At 40.4% G+C, this 20,048-nt stretch overlaps 1 protein-coding gene across 1 annotated transcript; it reads right to left on the bottom strand.

The window, feature by feature from the left end:
- Positions 1-829: 829 nt before the first annotated feature.
- Positions 830-19,714, bottom strand: LOC149255798 (uncharacterized). Its single transcript, XM_089455140.1, has 2 exons — positions 18,965-19,714; positions 830-2,025 (listed from the first exon to the last, which is right to left on the bottom strand). Exons 1-2 carry the CDS (start codon positions 19,712-19,714, stop codon positions 838-840), a joined length of 1,938 nt encoding a protein of 645 aa, XP_089311266.1. The 3' UTR covers positions 830-837.
- Between the last annotated feature and the right edge of the window lie 334 nt (positions 19,715-20,048).

Genomic DNA, 20,048 nt, shown 5'->3' on the forward strand with positions numbered 1-20,048 from the left:
TACTTATTGAATAACAATGAACTTAAAAATGCTTATGAAGGTTATAAATTTTCAACATAAACACATCAAAATAGTCACTAAATACACCACAATGGCAACCCCAACAACACAGAGATGTTTGAGCCTGGCCGAAAACAACCATCCATACATTGCAATCAAGATAGCTAATAAATAGAATTAATACAATTATACCAATCGATGTGATGAAGTATATTCCATGAAATCACAATGTTTGAGATAACTGCATTTAAGATAGAAAAAAATGCCACAATAATATTTTTGTCTAGATAGAGTACAAACCCTTCACACAATTCTTTCAGGAAAAAGGATGATATTGAAGAATGTAGCTAAATTAAAGGCATATTTGACCATACCATAGGTGAATAACCTAAAATAACCATCCATATACAATTACACCAATTGATATGATGAAGCATATTCCATGAAATTGCAATGTCTGAGATAACTACATTGGAGAAATTTTTTTGTCACAATGACATTATTGTCCAGATAGGGTACAAACCCTTCATACCATTCTTTCAGGAAAAAGGATGAGAATGAAGAATGTAGCTATTTCTTAGCTGCTATAAAGTAAAGGTGATTTGACTATACCATGGGCGAATAGTATATTAAGAAATAAGTTAACTTCCAGTTCAAAATTTATGCAGAAAACTACAATTTCTCTCTAATATTTAGAGATAAAAATAGAATCGAATAAAAATAATTAGGCTATATCCTGCACTAGTACCTCCAAAACATATTCCTATTTTTCACTTTCACAAGATCCGGCAGGGTATTCCAAAGCAATTCCTTTCTGCTCCACAATCCCTTGTTCAACTAGGCATCAAAAGGAGGTTCTTTCACACCATTCCCTCCCTCTGTTAGAAACCTCTCTTGCAGATAAAACAACAGCAATTTCTGCAGAGCAGAGATCTCTCTAACCTTGCCTTCCAACTCACCTACTCTGGTTTCAAGCTCTCCTGCTCTTTCATTCATTCTTGTATCCAACAGCCTTATGAGCTCATCTTGAATCACCTTCTGTATCATCTGGGACCTCTTATACTCATCCACTTCCTGAAGCCACAGATCTGCGAATTGGCAATCTTTCCAGGCCTCGAACCAAGGGCCTCCCATTGTATAATGTATAGCTTTGGGAAGTTCCTTGTCATCAATCTCATTGTGACCAACAAGGAAATTCCAGGTGTAGGGAATGGGTCCAATATCATTGTCATCAAGCCAAGTGAATCTATGCAAAAATGCCCCAGATTGGGAATTCACAACAGAGGGTGTCAAAACTCTGTTCTTGGGGTGCCCGCAATTATACAAAACCATAGATGACCAGTTCTTTCTAGGGTAAGTAGTCTGCACAACCCCATCCATTTTTGTAGCACTCTTGGGCTTGTAATCGTGTTTGACACACATTATAGCATACTTATCATCAATGAGCTCAGCTAATTCCCTAACGTCAACAGTATAGAGAAAATCACAGTCTACGAACATAGCCCAACCCTCGAACCCAGCTAGGAAAGGAGTCAAGAACCTGGAAAAGGAGAACTGGGTGCTCTCAGTGGGATCCCTTGTGCGCCAGTAAAGCCCAGCCTTGCGGAGATCCGCTTGTTTGATGGGGATTACTTCAACTGGAAATGTGGCATGTTTCAGTATCGAATGCCTGCAGACCTCGTAGGCAAGATCCTCACGGGGATCGTAACCCACAAAGATCTTGAGCTTTGGAAGCACTTTTCCACTCTTGGTAATAACAGGTCCTCCCATAATGCCTGCTCGAGGCTGTGGTGAGACTGGATCTCGCGACTTCTGGTCCTCCTGCATCTTCAGCTTTGGTTCTGGAGACTCGGCCAAACTTGGGGGAGATACTACGAATGCCAGCCCGATGCCCAGTCCCAGTCCCGATACTAGCATGTCTTTAGAATTCCTATATGCATTCGAATGTGAATGCCCATTTCCGCTACTGAAAAATCTCTGCGGAGGAATTGAGTGTGAGGGGGATCGAACCTTGGCACTGATAACCTCTCAACCCGCTTTCCGTTAACCAAATTGGTGGTCCAAGAGTTAAACGAATCAAATGCCTTGCAAAAGCACAAACAGCGGCAGGGTAATAACGTTTTTTAGGGTTTTTAAAATTAGATGGCTGATTTTTGTTCAATCGTCTAACAAAATATCTAACGGCTATGATTAGGACAGAAAAGCATTTGGGGGAGTTCATTTCAGAGGGAAACGCCTTACGGCGTAATTAGTTGTAGAAAATCAAACATGAAGTCTATGTGGGGACATGCAACAATTATCTCATTGATTGAGAAATTTAACCATTAGTTAAAGAGATAAGGATGAGTTGTAATTAGTTAGCTCAGTTAATTGAGTTAAGTCTAGTTAGATTAGTTCCAATAGTTTGTGGAATTAATTGTGAGTTCAGTTAGTTAATGCTTGCATGCATGTAACCATTGCTCTCCAGATAAATGAATATTCTCTCATAAATAACTCATGCATGTCAGTTCAGTTAGAGACCCAGTTGAGATCAGAGGAAGGGACAATGTACTCTCAGTTGGAGGAATTTTCCTATATAGGAAAATCATCCATGCAGAAGGAATTATCTCCTTCAGGATTGCGCAGTTAGATCAGAGGTTAGTGAGTGTGTGAAGAGGAAAATTCACACAGGTGGCAGCACTGGACCCCAAGGAAAACTGCGCAAGGAAATAGGAGGTTTGGAGGGTAGAGGAGAAGGTTTGTGAGAAGCCTTTGACTGTCTATGAGCAGCAGAGGGATTGTATTGAGAGCTGGATAGCTTGTGAGCTAAAGCTTTGTGTAATCCAGACATATTTCCACTTGTATGATAATACAAATAGCGGGGTTTTTAGCTGAGGCTTTCCCCATAGTATTCTTCTGTGTTTCATGTGTGATTAAATCTTCTTCTCAGTTATATGTGTTCTATTTGATCTTGCTCAAAATCGATTAAAATTCCACAATTGTAGAAGTGGATCTTGTATTTTGCTTTAGTATATTGCATAATCTGTTGATCTACAGTGAGAATTTCTACAGATAAGACACATGTCTTCTTAGAGTTTCAATACAAATAGGAAATGAGACACATATCCTCATGATCCCATGATCTTCTCCACTCAAATTCAAATTTGGTTTTGGGATGCCACATAAGGGTCTTTAAGAAGCTTCCTTTTGACCTACACATGTCAACAATCTCATCCCACTTGTTAGGTATAAGCATATGCACATTATTTTCTTTTAACCATAAATTCACTTAAAAATGCTAAGATTTAATAAAGTTTGGAAAGACATAAATGTGACCCAATAATGATAATGGTAAGGTAAATGTAATGAAATGGAGGTAAATGTAATGTAATAGAGGTGGAGTGAAGATGGAAATATGGAAATATAAGTGAAAATGTAATGAAAGTGAATGACAATTTCAAGGCCCAACAGTAAGCCTCACTCAATCGGGGGGCATGGTTATAACATTGTCGATGTAGACTACTTTACTAAGTGGGCCGAGGCAATGCCTACATATAACAACACTGGCGAAATAAATGCATATTTTTTCTTCAATCACGTTATTGCTAGGTTTGGTGTTCCGGAAGCAATAGTTACGTATCATGAAAAGCATTTCCGGAATCATATGATGACCGAACTAACTGCTAAGCTGGGACTTTCACATCAAAGTTCCACTCCCTGTTATCCTCGGGCTAATGGATAGGTTGAGGTTGTTAACAAAGTCCTTAAGACTATGCTTCAACGTATGGTAGGGTTCCAAAAATCACACTTACTTCTTTATGCTGCCTTGTGGGCATACCAAACCTCAGTTAGGACTGCTACCAGATTCACACCCTTTCAGTTGGTTTATGGTCTGGAAGCAATCCTCCCCATTGAATGTGAAATTCCATTATTAAAACTAGTTGTCAAACTTCTTCCTGCCACTTCTGTAGAGGAGGAGCGTATTTTACATCTGAATTATTTGGATGAAACTTGGCGTAATGCTGCTTTAGTCAATGAAGCTCATAAAATACTTATCAAGGTGTAATACAACAAAAATGTCAAGCCTCGTGTCTTCTCAGAAGGAGAAATGGTTCTCTTATATGACCAAGAGGCTAATAAGTTAGGTTCAGGAAAGTTCCAACCCATGTGGTTGGGTTTGTATATTGTCAAGCGAATCCCACCAAAAAGGGCCTATGAGTTAGTAGACTTGGATGGAGTTCCACTGGCACAACCTTAGAATGGATGTACCTCAAAAAATACTATGCTTGATCTCATGTGTAGTACACTATGTACATACTATCTATAGGTGCGTTGAGTGTGTTTTAAGTGTGTCTTTTCAGAGTTTCCCACTGTTTTTGGTGATCCCTTTTATGTTTTGTTTGCAGATGTCGACCTCTATCAAACTGTATATTGGTTATGCCGATGGTGCTAGTCGTAGTACTCATAACCTATCTTCCGCAACATGGGCTATCTTTTCTCCAAATAGCGAGCTAGAAAGTATGCAAGGGATTTTCATTGGTCACTCTACTAACAACATCGATGAGTATAGCGCAGTGGTTGAGCTACTATTTGATGCTATTTTACATGGTATCCATCGTTTAGTCATCAGGCTTGACCCACAACTCGTAGTACTACAACTTGCTAATGTCTATTCAATAATAAATCCCATCATCCTTCGCATGGTTTTGAGAGTACGTCTTCTGGAAATACATTTCGATTTCACACGATATGAACATATTTCTAGAAATCTAAACACATTAACAAATTCCCTATCTAATTACGTTTTTGATAGACATTTGCAAAAAACGTAAATAAGCTTCAATTCACATCACATCATATTGAAAGCATAATAGGAACTAGGAAACACTAAATATATATATATAAAGTTTGGTTTTACAAAACTTTGATATGAAAAACTACATGTAAATATCTAAGTAGACAAACCAATGGTGCTCATGATAAAATGACACTGCACGAGCTATCTTGCATAGTAATCGACCAATATGGCTAGGCACTTCGATAGTGTTTCGCTGAAGTCGCATAAGAATATGGTTGACCTTGATGTCACTAATCCCGTGTGTCAGCACCTCCATGTGGCGCTCCACCTCTGATAGGATCTCAGCTACCTCAAGATCTTGTAGCGCATCCCGTCCTACTGTAGCAACCTGTTCTGGTTCCACTGCCTCCTCATGTGGTTATCTCTCTACATGACGGAGATATGAAGCACCTACTGGTCGAGCTGGTCCAATATATGCATGAAAAGATCAATATTTTAGTCTCAGAAACATCAAAAATCACAAAAAAAATTGGAAAACTTTCATGGTCGAAATATTTTACGTGGAGCATCCCATTGCTTACACTTAGGAAGCACAAGCTCGGGATCATCAAGAAAATCCATCCCCGTGTAAGGATAATCATTAATCATGATGAACTGTCTATGCAGCCACCCAAAGAAGGCTGGTGAGAAGCTAATTGCCGACGGACCTACATGTTAGGCCATATGATCTATCCACCTGCTCATCCGGGTGGCCCCTAGATCGATAGGCTCGAGTATAATTTGTTGAGGCTGAAGTAGTGGCACCCACTCTAGAGCAAAATAGACTAAGATCAAACCATAAACGAAGTTCTTTAAATTCCCCTTTCTTGCTTTAGTCACTTGTTCCTTCATATTGACGAAAACTTCCTCACTCCAGTTGAAGATTGTTGGCTCTAGAAACTCCAACCCGTACTACATGTATGATCTACTTGCTACATGAAGTGTTGAGCTACCTGCCAATATTGCGATAATGAACATGATCGATAACTCTGTTACATATTTTATATTGATATTTCCATCCCTAGTTGGATGGGATTGAGATCTACAATAGGTGGCAATATAATCTTTCACTATCTCCCCACCACTTCTCCCACCTAGGAGAGATATGGGGGCACCCCTTTTGGATAAACTTGTCAGAAAGTAGATATCTTCCACCTTTATCTTGAGAAGATGTTCCCCAATCCCAAATTCTTATGCATGAACATCCCATGAATGAACAAGGTATTTCAACAATTCCATCTATTGCATCATACCAGGAAGCCAAAATAATTTTAACAATCCATAGTTTTTTAGTGCTTGGATGGTAGCAAGATCATTTGCTGCATTTAAATCTTATTCCTCATGTTCTCTTTCCAAATGAACTCCAATTTGTGCTAATCAACACCTGAAACATCAATAAGAAATTCATTAGGCTCTTTTTATGCAAAAAAGTTGACGAAAATTGAGGGAAAACTAATAAACAACTTAGAATTTTACGCCCAATACACCCTAGTAGTGCATGACAGAGCATTGCACCTCTCCCAACAGTGATAGTTTGCCTAGGTGCAACACATGTTTCGATTCTGGGGGGGTGCATTGGTCCCAGGGCATGTTCTTAGAACCCTAGGGACCTCAAAACCTAAAAAAATTTTCCGTGAAATCACAAAAATGGACCATGAAAAGAAAGATAAGGGTTTTAGCTCCTACTTGGAAGCAATGGTACTCAGAATGGTCCATCACTGTAGAAGATCAAGGGCAAAAGAGCTCAAATCTCTCACTGATGAAGGTAAATGTGAAATGGTGAAAATGAATAGTCATTTTGTGTATTTATGGTCATTTCTCGCATTTTTTATTCATATTTAATGTTTTGAACTAGATATGCTTCATTTTTACTATGAAAGGAGTATGTTTAATCTTTTTTTGTGATGTTTTGTGCTGGTTGAAAACTATTAACAATTTTTATCCTGCTTTAAATGAGTTATTTTGACCAAGGATTATACTTTTATCTCTTTTTCAGGCTCTGTAAACCTACGAAATAAGAACCCCTTGGAGTCCTCTTTCAACTCTTTTCAGACTCCCAAAATATCAAAAGATTGGCGAGCACTTGTCTTTTCAAACTTGTAAAAGTAAATGAGAAGACGTCTACTCAGTATAAGTTTAACCCTTTTCCAGACTGAGATAAACTATCTAGAAAAGAGAAATATATTAGTCGAACATGGCTAAGAGGTTCTCTTGAGTATTGTTTTCTAGACTATCTACGAAAAGGGACATCTAGAGTTTTATTTTCTACCTCTTTCTCAAACTCTCTAAACATGAAAAATGTGTTGAGTTTTACCTTCCCTAGACTCGTTAAAACATAAAACAATGATGGACTTGTCGAACATGACAAGGTGAAGGCTCTCCTTCTCAGGTTTCATTAAATATACTATAAGGGATTCATTCGAAGGGTGAACTTACAGATCAAGCATATGTTATCCTCCTCAAGCTTGTTAAAAATAAAGAGCTACTGACTAGTATTCTTGGGGAAATTGGGAAAACAGGGTATTCCATTTGCTAATGGAAACAAGTCGCTCTAGAAAACGACACTCTTTCACTTCATCTCCATGGCTGTTGGGTTGGGTAATCTGTTTGTATTTTGTTTATCATACCTTTTTCAGAGCCTCCATTTTGGTTTTGGGTCAATGTTTCCAACTCCATTTAGTGTCACCAGTGTGTTCAAGAGAAGTCATTCAGTTGATATATGATACAATACTCTTAAGCCTTCATTCCATGTTTGCCTTTCCTGATCCAGTTCCGTATCAACATCATTCTATCTCAATCATGATACTCGTTTTGTGTCATTGATGGGGGATACATCAAGGCACTCCTGCGACGGGTTGCTTCATGTCGACATCAACACATTATCCAGGAAGTTGACTTAGAAACATTCCTTGGTACCTTGGTACTTGCATACATCAATGGAAAGTTTCCTCACTCTCAGCGATAGGTTTACATCAATGGCCTTCGACCGAAAGACTCTGTGTGGTGTTCAACATCAACTCATTTATTCACATCATACAGATTGTACTGTAGTACCTTGAGAGCCATTAACATCATCGATGGTTTCTCTCACGTCTGTTAACGACTTACATCATCAATCGATAATCATATGGTCTCTACCTTGTTCGGCATCAGCTCATTGGTTCACATGGTTAGACTCGTATGTTGGTTGGTTATGTGAAGGAGATAAAAGACCCCATATCTAGTTTCATCCATATGGGCTGCGCTTCATCTAATCATGGGTCCACCAATTTTCATCTATGGATGTGTTTTTTGATCATTGTACGTGTTATGTTAACTTATGTGTTGAGTATGGGTATGCCTCCCCCAGCAATAAATATGTCATGATGAAAATGTATTGTAACAGATGAAGCTCGCTGGCTGTTCTTGATCTTGACTTACCACAAGGTAAATAACTTCAATCATCAGTCGTCATTTCTGACCTTATGCTCTAGTGGGGAATATGTTATAGGCCATTTTGTCACATCCGATCAATGGGCCTCCTAATGGGATCAATCAACATCCTATTCCCCCTTGTCATCATCTTGCACAAAGCCCTAAGCATGCCTCTTTGATAACCCAAAGTTTCTGCTTGAAATTGCATCATCTAAGCCAGTTTTAGGACCAATGATCCCTAACCTCTTTTTTGATAGCGTTCACCTATAGGTTGCTCCACTGTGGCCTGTGTTGATCACTTGCAGGTTGCTCCCCTTTTGCACCTAAGCTGATTCTAGAAATTTGGGAAAAAGAGAGAAATTCTGGAAGCTTCCTCTTCCATAATTTTCTATAATTTGTTATAACTATTTACCTCAGATAAAACATTCAAATCCTATCCTACCCTACTTTGGAGTTTTCATTCCTTATCCTTTGATCCCATCCTCCCATCAAAGGTGGATCTAAAACCTTAGATTGGTAATTGGATAAGAACTCCTAACTTATCTCACTCCTCTATATATTTACAACCTTCGATATGCAAGGGGTTGTCTTTTGGAGAGTGATTCTACCCTTATGTTGTTGTTATGAGAGGTTTTATTTCATGCATTTAGGGTGATTAGAGGTGCACATTGTGACAAGGAAAGGACACATTAGCTTGGAATATCTCTTCTACAAGATCAACACCTATTTATGGTTGTAACTCCTTCCATTTATATTAATGCTAATAATTCTCTGTTTTCCTATATGTGATGTTGTTATTTCATGTATTTCAATACCATGTTGATCTACTGAACAAAGTATTTAAATTATACTACATAGATCTCGTAGTTTGTTGGCTTGTGTTATTTGACTGTGCAGGTTCTAATTTTGGCAATCATAGCTGGAATTGGAGCATTTAAGCTACAAAAGGAGTGAAGCTTGCGACAGATTCTAGGTAGGCTTCATTCCATCATATTTTACTTTAAGGAAAGCATTGGGTTCCTTGTTTCTATGTTGTTTTAGGTTATCCAGCAAACCTAGGGGAGATACTTTTGTCTGCAATCATAAATCTCGTATAAAAAATTAGCGACTCCGTTGGGGATCGATGTATTCCCTTGGTGATTCCTTTGTCCAGTGTGTTTGATTACCTCTTTGATAGACCTTTTCTACTTTACCCAGCCAAGAACAAACCTAGGAAGTGATCTCACTGAGTCTCTTTTGTGATTTTTGTGTTGGAATCCTCCATTCCTAGACCAACGCTCACCTAGTGCTTATGACAGAGCGTTTCACCTCACTTGGGCCCACTCTGTACCTGCGTTGCAAAGCATTGGTGCCTCTTCTACACCAATGTTGGCCCTTTTTTTGCACAAAACTTGCCCTTGTTTTTAAGTGTCTTTTTATTAGCCTACTTCTGACTGACCTTCCCTGAGTCTTGAGTGTCTTGTGGTCTCTCTAAAGCCTCCATTTGGTTTACAAAGACTCTTGCTAGAGAACATTTTGAATATCTGAGAAACAAATTAGGGATAATTCATGCATATTCTTCTCATTATATGACTTGAAAAGGAGAATCTAAATTACTATACAAAATATGGGATTGAGTGCACTATCTAAGGGGGAGGCTACATTAACAAGAAGCGTATGATTGTGCATAGAATTTGAAGAAGTCAAGAAGCAACAAGAGCAAAGGATTATCATCAAATTTGTCAAGACATCTTCTTTATAAACTATCAACATCAATTAGGTTCTTCATTTAGAGGTCCATTCTTGATTCAAGAAATTTTTTTTTGTTTTTGTTTGTTTGTTTATTTTTTTGTTTTTCATTTTTTGTTTTTTTGTTTTTGTTTTTGTTTTGTTTTGTTTTTTTCTTTTTACACATAAATGTACATTCTGTATATAAGCATGTAAATGAACATTCTTAATTATACACATTCCAGTTAGATATTTGCATATCTAGTCAAACCATGTTGAAAGATGAGTCTGTCTCAATGTATATTGGCATCATCAAAATTCCCTCGAAATTCTTCAACATTTGTTGAATTTAAATATGTATATAGAATGCATTAATATATAATTCACACACACACACACACACATATATATTTCAAATACATAACATATAAGGAAAAAGAAAATGTATTTCCATCTATCATAGGACCAGATTCTATTCTATTCGAGTATATATATGGATGCAACTGTTATCAAGTCTAAAGGAGCAGATTTATACATATGTATGTTTGGTTACTAGTAGCCCTCATCTTCTAACATCATGAAGTCATCATATGAGTCATCTTACTTGCAAGTTCTATCTGAAAAGGATTAGCAAATAAGCAGATAATCAAGTACAATATAGGCATAAAGGATCATTGTATGCATATATTCTCTACTATTGCAAATGCTGCTATTGAAGAAGACCATGAAAAAAAAATACAATCATGATTTTCTTGTTGCATTTTCAACACTCCCTCTCAACAAGAAAGGGATTACTAGATACCCCAATCTTGCTTCTATGGGACTCAAATTTTCCTCTTGACAATGCCTTAGTCAAGATGTCTGCATCCTATTCCTCTGTAGGAATGTACTCAAGCAACATGATTCTCCTTTGCACACAATATCGTAGATGGTGATACCCAATGTCGATATGCTTGGATCGATCATGAAAAACTATATTCTTAGAGAGTTTGATACAACTTTGGTTGTCCCAGTAAATCACTGTAGGATCCATATGCTAACTAAATAACCCAACAATGATCTTCCTCATCCAGATAGCTTCACAAGATTCTTGACTAGCATCCATGTACTCTGCTTTTGCTGAACTGAGTGCAATTGATCTCTGCTTCCTGTTGTACCAAGAAACTTCTGCTAACCCAATACTGAAGATTCTCCCTGATGTGCTCTTCCTGTAGGATGGAATCCATACCCAATATGCATCTGTGAAGCCTCGAAGCTTCACTACCTCTGTCCATTTGTATCTCAAGGTATCTCAACACATGTATAGTTGCCTTCCAGTATAGTTTGGTTGGATTAACCATTTCTTGACTAAGCTGGTTAACTGCAAAACATATGTCTGGTCATGTTTAACCAAATATATAAGTGAACCCACAAGCTGCCTGTAAATAGTAGCCTCTAGTACTTCACCTAAAGTAGCATCTTCCTTCATCCAATTCCCTGCTAGAGGAGTCTCCATGGGTTTGTTGCTCTCCTTGTGGAACTTCTTCAATATCTTGTTCACATACTTGCCCTGAGAGACAAACAGTTCCTCATCTCCTTGCCTTACTTCCATACCAAGGAAATAATGTATGAGCCCGAAGTCCTTCATCTCAAATTCTCTTGCAAGATCCTCTTTGCAAGATTTTACTAGCTTCTCATTACTTGTTATAATTAAATCATCAACATATAATACTAAAATCAATAATTTACCTTCAACCACAATATGGTAAAGGTTTGCATCTTCTTCACTTTTGGTGGAGCCAAACCTGGTGAAATAGTTGCTAATCCTGGTGTACCAAGCAAGAGGTGCTTATTTCAATACATATAATGCTCGCTTGAGTCTGCACACATGCGACTCTTTGTTCAAGGTCTCAAATCCTTTTGGATGCTCAATGTACACCTCTTCCTTAATCACTCCATTGAGGAATGCTGTCTTCACATCCATTTGATGTATCTTCCATCCCATCTGCGCTGACAGTGCTAGAATAGATCTGATTGAAGAGTACCTTGCTACTGGAGCAAAGGTATCCTTGTAATCAATTCCCTACACCTGAGAGAACCATATGGATACAACTTTGGCCTTCTGTTTCTCGACACTCCCATGTGTTGCTTGCTTTACCTTATAAAGCCATCTAGAACTAACCATTGACTTGTCTACTGGCCGTGGTACCATTTCCCAAACATTGTTTCTAATAATGGAGTCATACTCCTCTACCATGGTATCAACCCATACTGGTTAGTGCACTACTTCCTTGAATGAGGATGGCTCAATCTCTACACTCTTGCTCATCAGAGCCATGTAGTCAGTGTACAGCTCTGGTGACCTCCTCTACCTACACTGTTATGTGGGTTCTCCCACATTCTCTCTAGCATCATGAATCAATCTCTCAGCTTCTCTAGTGCGCTTCCTTCCATATATGAAAGTCTTTGCATGAGCGGGTGTTTCCACTCTCAACTCCTCTGACTGTGGCTGCTCCACATCATCCTGAGGTTCTTCTTTGGTGCTAAAATCTCATCATCTGCATGCAATTGGAGCTCCCTCTCAAGGGAACATCTCATGTCCTTCTCTTCATCAAACTTCACATATCTACGAATCATTGTCATCTTATGGGATGATAAGTACACTCGATGGTTGTGAGGTGTACCAATGTACCCCACAAATATTCCCAACTCAGTTGTTGGCATTAGCCTTTTCCTTACATCCTTGGTAACATGACAGTAAACTGATGAATCAAAGATCTTGAAGTGTGCCACATCTAGTTTCTTACCTGAAAAATATTCTTCTGGTGTACTCATCCCGAGAATATGAGGAGGACTCATGTTCTGCACATATATAGTTGTGTTGCAACGGTAGGCCCTGATCATGTAACATCACCCGTGCAACTCCCACAATATTTATGTTCTTCCTTTCAGCCACCCCATTCTTTTGTGGTTTATGGGGTGCTATTAACTCCCGTCGAATGCCTTCTAATGCACATAAGTTATTGAATTCATTAGACACATATTCTCCACTGTTATGGCTCCTGAGAGTCTTCACTTTCCTGCCAGTGTTTTTCTCAACAAGAGCTTTAAATTAAAAAAATTTAGATAACGTCTGATCTTTCTTCTGCATGAAGAAATCTAGCACTTACGTGAGAAATCATCTACAAATATTACATAATCCGTGTGCTTTTCTGTGGAGGCTGTCGAGAATAGTCCACACACATCTGAGTGAACTCTTTCAAGGATCGATTGCACTTGATTGTCCTATTGACGATGATGGACCTACCAACATTCAGGGGATCACCCCGATATGAAGTCCCAACTAGACCTCACACCGTTTGGTGTGGGAGTCCCATCCGGTATGATGGCTCGGTTGCCATTGTCTTAAGGAATTGCCTAAAATCCATCTTGTTAGCACAAGAGAGTGGTTCACTTTGTCTTTGAGAAGTAAGGTTCGCGTGCCTGGTGAGTGTAAGTGTTCTTGTGCTAATGGCTCTTTCACTGTGAGGGGAAAAAGGTGAAGATGAGTTTCAGGTTGAAAGGGATCAGTCCCAACTCGGTTAGGAACATAGAACACAAACAACATACACAGCTTCCAGTGGAGCATTCCACTAAGATATGGCAGTCACAACATACAAGGTAAGATAACATGTACAACACTCGTGGATTAGTTCGAGACGAGTGCAACAATTGTTACAACAAGGTTCAAGTGAAAGCTTTGTCTGATGTCTGGCAGAGTAGTCGACACGGACGAGACAACATTAACAACATATACAACACATTTCCATTAATATATTATGCATTACAACAAATGAATTAGATCATATGTAGAACACATGGTTAAAGCAACATTTATTACAAGTGTTAAAGATCAGCCTTACAACAAATACAATACATGTGTGAAAACGTGCTGCGCTGTTGACAGACTTCTGAATTAAGCGAAAGTTCCAAGACACATCATTACACCATACATCACTAACCCTGTCAGTGGGGTGTTGGAGCCACTACTTACTCCTCAAAGAAAATATTATAGACTCTCTTGGCTATGTGGGAGGAGCTGACGTGAAAAGTCCATCATGTACAAATGAGGGGAGTATTTATAGCCAAGGGTGAAACTGACCCTTGTGGCTGTTCAACTACCCTCATGATCATTCGACTTCCATGACTTTTCGACTTACATGACTCTATGTTCAACAAGTGGGTCTCTTGGACTTCCACATTACATCACACTGATTGACAACAATCCCATAGTGGAGATGTGGGCAACATGACTCATGACTTGACTCGACAAGACTTGACATGAAAATGCTGGTACATTCGTGTTGCTGCTGGAGTGTGTGTCGAGCTATAGTGCTGCTGAGTGATGGATGTCTTCATGGTGTATCATAGCTTCACCTCCGCATGGCGAAGTGTGCGGAGTCTTCGATGGTCTTTGGTTCGCTTGATGAAGCTTTAGCATGTTGTTCCTTGTGTTCATGCTGGAAGGCTTGATAGGTTCACTTGTTCGCGAAGGTGCATGTTAGTCACATTTGTCTACTTCACATGCTTCGTTCGTTCTTCCGTTGGTGAACCTATCCATCTGCATGTGATCCCTTTGTTCATCTCGTTCGTCGTCTTGACATGTTTGTTGGTGTACCTGTATATGCATTCACTCATGACGAGACGACATCAAATCCAAAATCTCTTAGTCTACCATTACACATGATCATTCAGATGCGGGTGACCAGGAGAGGTAGCAGGGTTATGATGCATGATGATGGCTCCCGACAACTACTGATGAAAACTGCGCAAGAGTCACTGGGGGATGGATACAGACAATCTGAGTCGACAGTGACAGTATGCAAGGTCTAACATCAGCTGGGAAGTAAAATTGCACAAATTTTGGGAGGGACAGTCCAGGCTGCAGGAGGGTAGCGTAGGCATGCTTTGTGCATTTTCCGAAACGAATAGTTAGCAGGAGCTAGACAACCAAATTTGCACAATTTTCCAAAGGAATAGATTAGGCTGCATGAAGGGTCAGCAAGCAGGGATTGCGTAATTTTTCTGGGGAATTTCTCGAGAGACTGGTAGCCAGAACTGCTAGCTTCCCAGAGGGAACTTCCACTTGGCTACTGGGGTCACTGGCAGCCAGAACTGCACAATTCCTAGAGGGAACTACCAGTTGGCTGCTAGGGTCACTGGCAGCTAGAACTGCACAATTCCTAGAGGGAACTACTAGTTGGCTGTTGGGGTCACTGGTAGCCAGAATTGCACAATTCCCAGAGGGAACTACCAGTTGGCAGCTGGGGTCACTGGTAGCTAGAATTGCGCAACTCCCAGAGGGAACTACCAGTTGGCTACTCAGTCACTGGCAGCAGAAACTGTGAAATTCCTGGAGGGAACAGATAGTTTGTTGCTGGGAGCTGTTGGCTGGGAAAACTTCACTAAGGCCAGGAGACCGGCCTGATGATCATCTCTGCGCAATTTCTGAACTGAGCTGACTGATGGGCATCAGGAGACCTGCTCATGAGCACTGCGTAGTTTCTGAGATGAACAGTCAGTCGACTGTCCGGGTGGCCAACATGAGTGCTGCTTGAGTTGCTTGCGGACATCGCAGTTTGAAAGAACTAGCTTGGTGCTTCTGTGCTATATTGGTTGACAGTCGATCAAGTCAAAAGTAGGGTGATGGTTCGACTGTCAGTGACGAGTCTAGTCTCTAGCACTTCAAAAAAAATGACTAAGTGTGTGAACAATCGAAAGATGCATAGGTGATCATACGAACACACACTCGCATGACTTGATGACGAACCGACCAAACCATCAAACACACATGTTCAACATGACTGACCAACAGTGCAAGCGATGAGAACGACACTCATTATTAATCGTTCATGATCGAGATGACGCTTGCGCGATAGTGAATGTGACTCCGCGTGTGAGTGCGACAGATACCTTCATGGAAAAAGCAACAAACACATACGAAGCAAAGGCTTTGAGCATAACCAGAACATGATCGCAAGCATGACTTAGACATCAACTTGTAGAGACTTGAGTGCAATAAACTAGCAAGGTGAATGTAAATACTCACACAAGCTCACATAGTGAATCTAGGTGCGTGTTGTCATCAAGTGAAACTCTTCAAGGGAAGCTTCGAAATTGGTGCAGGCCAAAATTTTGGAGGGTGGTTGTAGCTGCTACAATACTTGGAGACACATTGGTAGAACTCCAGCTTCTCTGTTCTGGTTCATGCTAGCATAGGCCCTTGGTATTTCGCGGAGTATTGAATCACTATGCAAGTTACTTCAGTTTCCCCACTTACCCTATGGACATACATGGTTCACCCTTTTCCAACTCAATAAAACACAAAAAGTTCAGCTTAGATCTTAGTGTTTCAAATCTGGGAAGGGTAGTTTAGCTCGTGAGTTGAAGATTTTCAAAGTGTAAGTTTCATCTCTGCTATTGCTCCCTACCATCAGGCTTGGACAGTACTTCAGTGGAGTCATGCAGTATCACACACATTGCTCCACTGCCAGCGAGCCTGGTCAGTACCCCGGTGGAGTTGCATGCTTCACCTCTCTGCGTAGGAAGCCTTTCTCTTCTTTTGCCTTTGTGTTTTATTTTTTATTTTTAGGAGAGCTGTGCATAGGCACTTATTTATTTTTGGGGCAAAAGAGGGATCCCGACATATTGAGAGCAGAAGAGGTTGTTCCCTGAGAGAAGCATGTAAGACCTCTGACATAGGTTTGCTCGTTTAGATTTTTCCCCTTCTCCGTTTCTACTAATTGGATTAGCTTCAACACATAGAGCATAAGGCTGAGTACAGGCATGGGGTTTCCCAGTGTGGATACAACCAAAGATTCCCTTACAGACGGTTCATATTTTCCTTCAGGACTTCATCGGCTGAAGATTGTAACCAAGCACAGAGAAAATGGACACAAGATGGGCCAAGTGCTGCAGTGTCACAAGTCTCTTCAAATTTCAGCCACATACTCTATTCAAAAGCCAGAACATAGTAGTTGGCAACACTTATTTCTGGAAACAAAAATAGTAATATATCAAACAAACAAAATGAATGTGAACAAAAATAGTAAGCAAAATCAAACAAAGCGAAAGCAAAGATAATAAGAAAAACAAACCAAATGAAACAACAAGCAGCAAGCAGACTATGTACATGGCACGGGTGCGGCCCGACCTACTAAAACTAGTGTTTGAGGACTTGGCCGTTGACAGGAAGATTATCAATCCTCCCGTCAAGTGATTGCAAATGATATGTGTGTGAGCCAAGTTTCTCGTGGACCAGTGTCGATCCACTAGGCTCCGCTACTGGAACCTGGTGGCATTCCAGAAGACCTTCAATTGAAGACAACACCATTGTTTCAAGCACTATGTGCAACATGGGCTCAGATGATGGCATAGGGTAGTTGTTTTTATTCTGAGAAGGATTCAAGTTTCTGAAGTCAATGAGTAAGTGGATCTTCCAGATTTATTATGTGCAAGATTTGAATTAGAAAACCAAGTATGATGACGAACTTTGCAAGTAATCCAAACACTTAAAATGTTAGTCAATCTTTTCGGCAAAAGGAGGACAAACAACATGTATGTGTTACCTGTTCTTTGCTGCAATGGCTTGTCTCCTCCTTTACCTGGAATCTCATGTTGGATTTCTTGGGTGCAATGGGTACTTAGGTCATCATCTACTCGTGCAGACCCATCTCGGTACTGTTCGATCAAGTGGTCAACAGTTGGTTGCTGCTGCAGTGTGTAACTTGTACCGAGATTGGCCATCTTTGGATCATAGTGGGTTCCCAGGTTGCTTTGTTTGTTCATGGTGTTGGTCCTTTGTGTGTTCAGCATGAGTGCTTCAACATCATAGTTTGTGACTTCGGTCTTCAAAAGACTTGAAATCACGCATGGTTCATTATTTTGGATGGCTGAGATACACTTGGTCCTTGAGCCATTATGTGTTCCTGATTTTCCAAGACTCATGGCCCACAACTTGTCTGTATATGGACCGTTTGGCGTGCTGGTACTACTATTACTACAACTGTTGCTACTTATGCTACTATTAGAAAAACAAACTGTACAAGTTTCATTATCAGTAGTTGGGCGAGGAAGGAGTCCCAACTGCTCGTCTGATGAGGTTAGGGTTGGCTGTGTACGATAACACTCCAATGTCTTTTCCAGGAAGTAGTTGCCAAACATGAGTTCTGCGAAGGCCAATGGTTTGTTCTCACCGTTAAGGGGAGTGACATTGTGTTTCATATACCTCTCTGATAACACCCAGATTTGGTTGCATCTGCCCTTGTATGGAAGCCACATGTGAGACTAGTCTATGGAAAAGTATCCATCTAGCTTGTTGGACCAGTCTCTGCTGAGCAATAGACCATATTCTTCCAGTATGTCCACAACAACTATGTTGATGCACTGGTGGACTCGACTATCATGGGATAGTCAGATGATCACATCTCGTAGTTCACCAATGGATGGTAGTGATGTTCTATCAAGTTGGATGATTCTTGCGGATGTTTCACTCCATCGTGCATTGATCTTCTTAGCAATGGAGGGTGGCATGACATTGGCTGCCACGCTAGAATCAACCAAGCAGTTGTGGACATTGTAGTTGAAAATTTTTAATGAAAGTAGGAATGGGGGGCAACTTTAGTTTTCTTATTCCATTTGGAGTGTATTGAGCACAATGGATAGCGATCTGGGAGGTGTGCTTGCTCCCTTGCTGGTGGAGGCTGGGCTGTTTGTTGCTGTTTGTCCCAATGTGCACAACATGATATCTCGCTAACTCTTGACTTTGGCTAGCTCGAACAAACTGATGTTTGCTTGAGTTTTCTTCATGTCATCGACTATGTTGTACCCTAGAGGTGGTAGACTCACCGAGGTGTCCGAGGTGGAACGAATGTTCGTGCTGTCAAGCAGATTGTTCTGCAACTTGGTGCCTATGGACGTACTCTTATCCACTACTATCTTCCCAGACTTGATTTGTGTTTGTTTCTTTGAGGTAGCCGGTGGGTCAACCTTCTTTATCAACTATCTCACCTTCTCTTGCATCTCCTCAAGTGTAGGGGGAGCCCATTTACTCCTAAGATGGTAACGATCATTTTGCTTTTGGGGATGCTTCTCGGTGTTCATCTTCGAGACTACTTGCGAGCGCTGATATGTGTTCATCACATTCCTAGAACTTGGTGCTTTGTCAAGTGCAACCTCTTTGTTGTCATCAGTGTCTTCCGTTTCCTCCTGTATGTCATCATTCGCATTGAGCGTATGAGTACAGATAGAGGTAACAACTCGCTTCCAATCTGAAAAAGAGTTATCGGGGTGAAATTCTTCATGGAAGGAAAAATACTTAGGATCAACACATTGATTGAGTTGGAACATATGATTCTGCACAAATTTGGAACTGAACCAACTGTTGCTTGATGAGTCGGTTGATGAACTGCTTGCTTGTCTCTGTCTGGGCGGATGATTGTTTGCGAATGTGTCCGTCTTCCATTGCTTGAGTTCAGACATTTCAGTGGTCAAGTTCTTAACAAGGCAAGTGAGGGTCTCATTATCAGTTGCTTCCTTGTCTTTGCCTTTACTCACTGTTGCTTGGGGCTTTCTGCTTGCATCCTTGGAGTCTTTCATTGATTCGTCATTCTTGATGACTCCAATGGTGCACATGTCTTTCTCAACAACAATAGCCTCTTCGCAGCTTTCTAACAACGTTGGCTTCACAACTCGCTTGACAAACTGCGCAATGGTGGTTGGCAGTGCAAACGTGTAATAGTCGACAAGTGATGGAGTCATGAGGTTTGGTGTCTGCTGCAAACTTGTTCAAAATACACATAAACCTCTGATTGAAATCTTTCAGTTTCTCTTTTCCCTCCATCTTGAGGCTTCCCAATTCTTTGAGTAGAATGGCTGGGGTCTTGTCATCAACAAGCTTTTGAAGGAACATACGTTTGGAAGAACCCTAGTTCTGTATGGAGTTGGGTGGAAGGCTGTGATACCAAGCAGTTGCCCGACCATCCAAGGTACATGGAAAAATTCTACATGCTACGTCGTCATAACGTACCTCAAGGGTCTACAGCTGTAGGTAGAAGTTGTCCAAGTGGTCTTCTTCCTTCACCACGCTGTCAGG

The sequence above is a fragment of the Pinus tabuliformis genome, chromosome 7 (assembly GCF_031772625.1).
Source record: "Pinus tabuliformis cultivar Carrire ecotype Pingquan chromosome 7, CPIR1, whole genome shotgun sequence".
Classification (NCBI taxonomy): Eukaryota; Viridiplantae; Streptophyta; class Pinopsida; order Pinales; family Pinaceae; genus Pinus; species Pinus tabuliformis.

Excerpts from the sequence above, each read along its gene's own strand:
- LOC149255798 (XM_089455140.1), bottom strand. The coding sequence starts at position 19,714 with ATGACTCCATCACTTGTCGACTATTACACGTTTGCACTGCCAACCACC. Across the intron at positions 2,026-18,964 it reads TTGAGGAGATGCAAGAGAAG|GTTATCAGTGCCAAGGTTCG; the intron begins GTGAGATAGTTG and ends GCGGGTTGAGAG.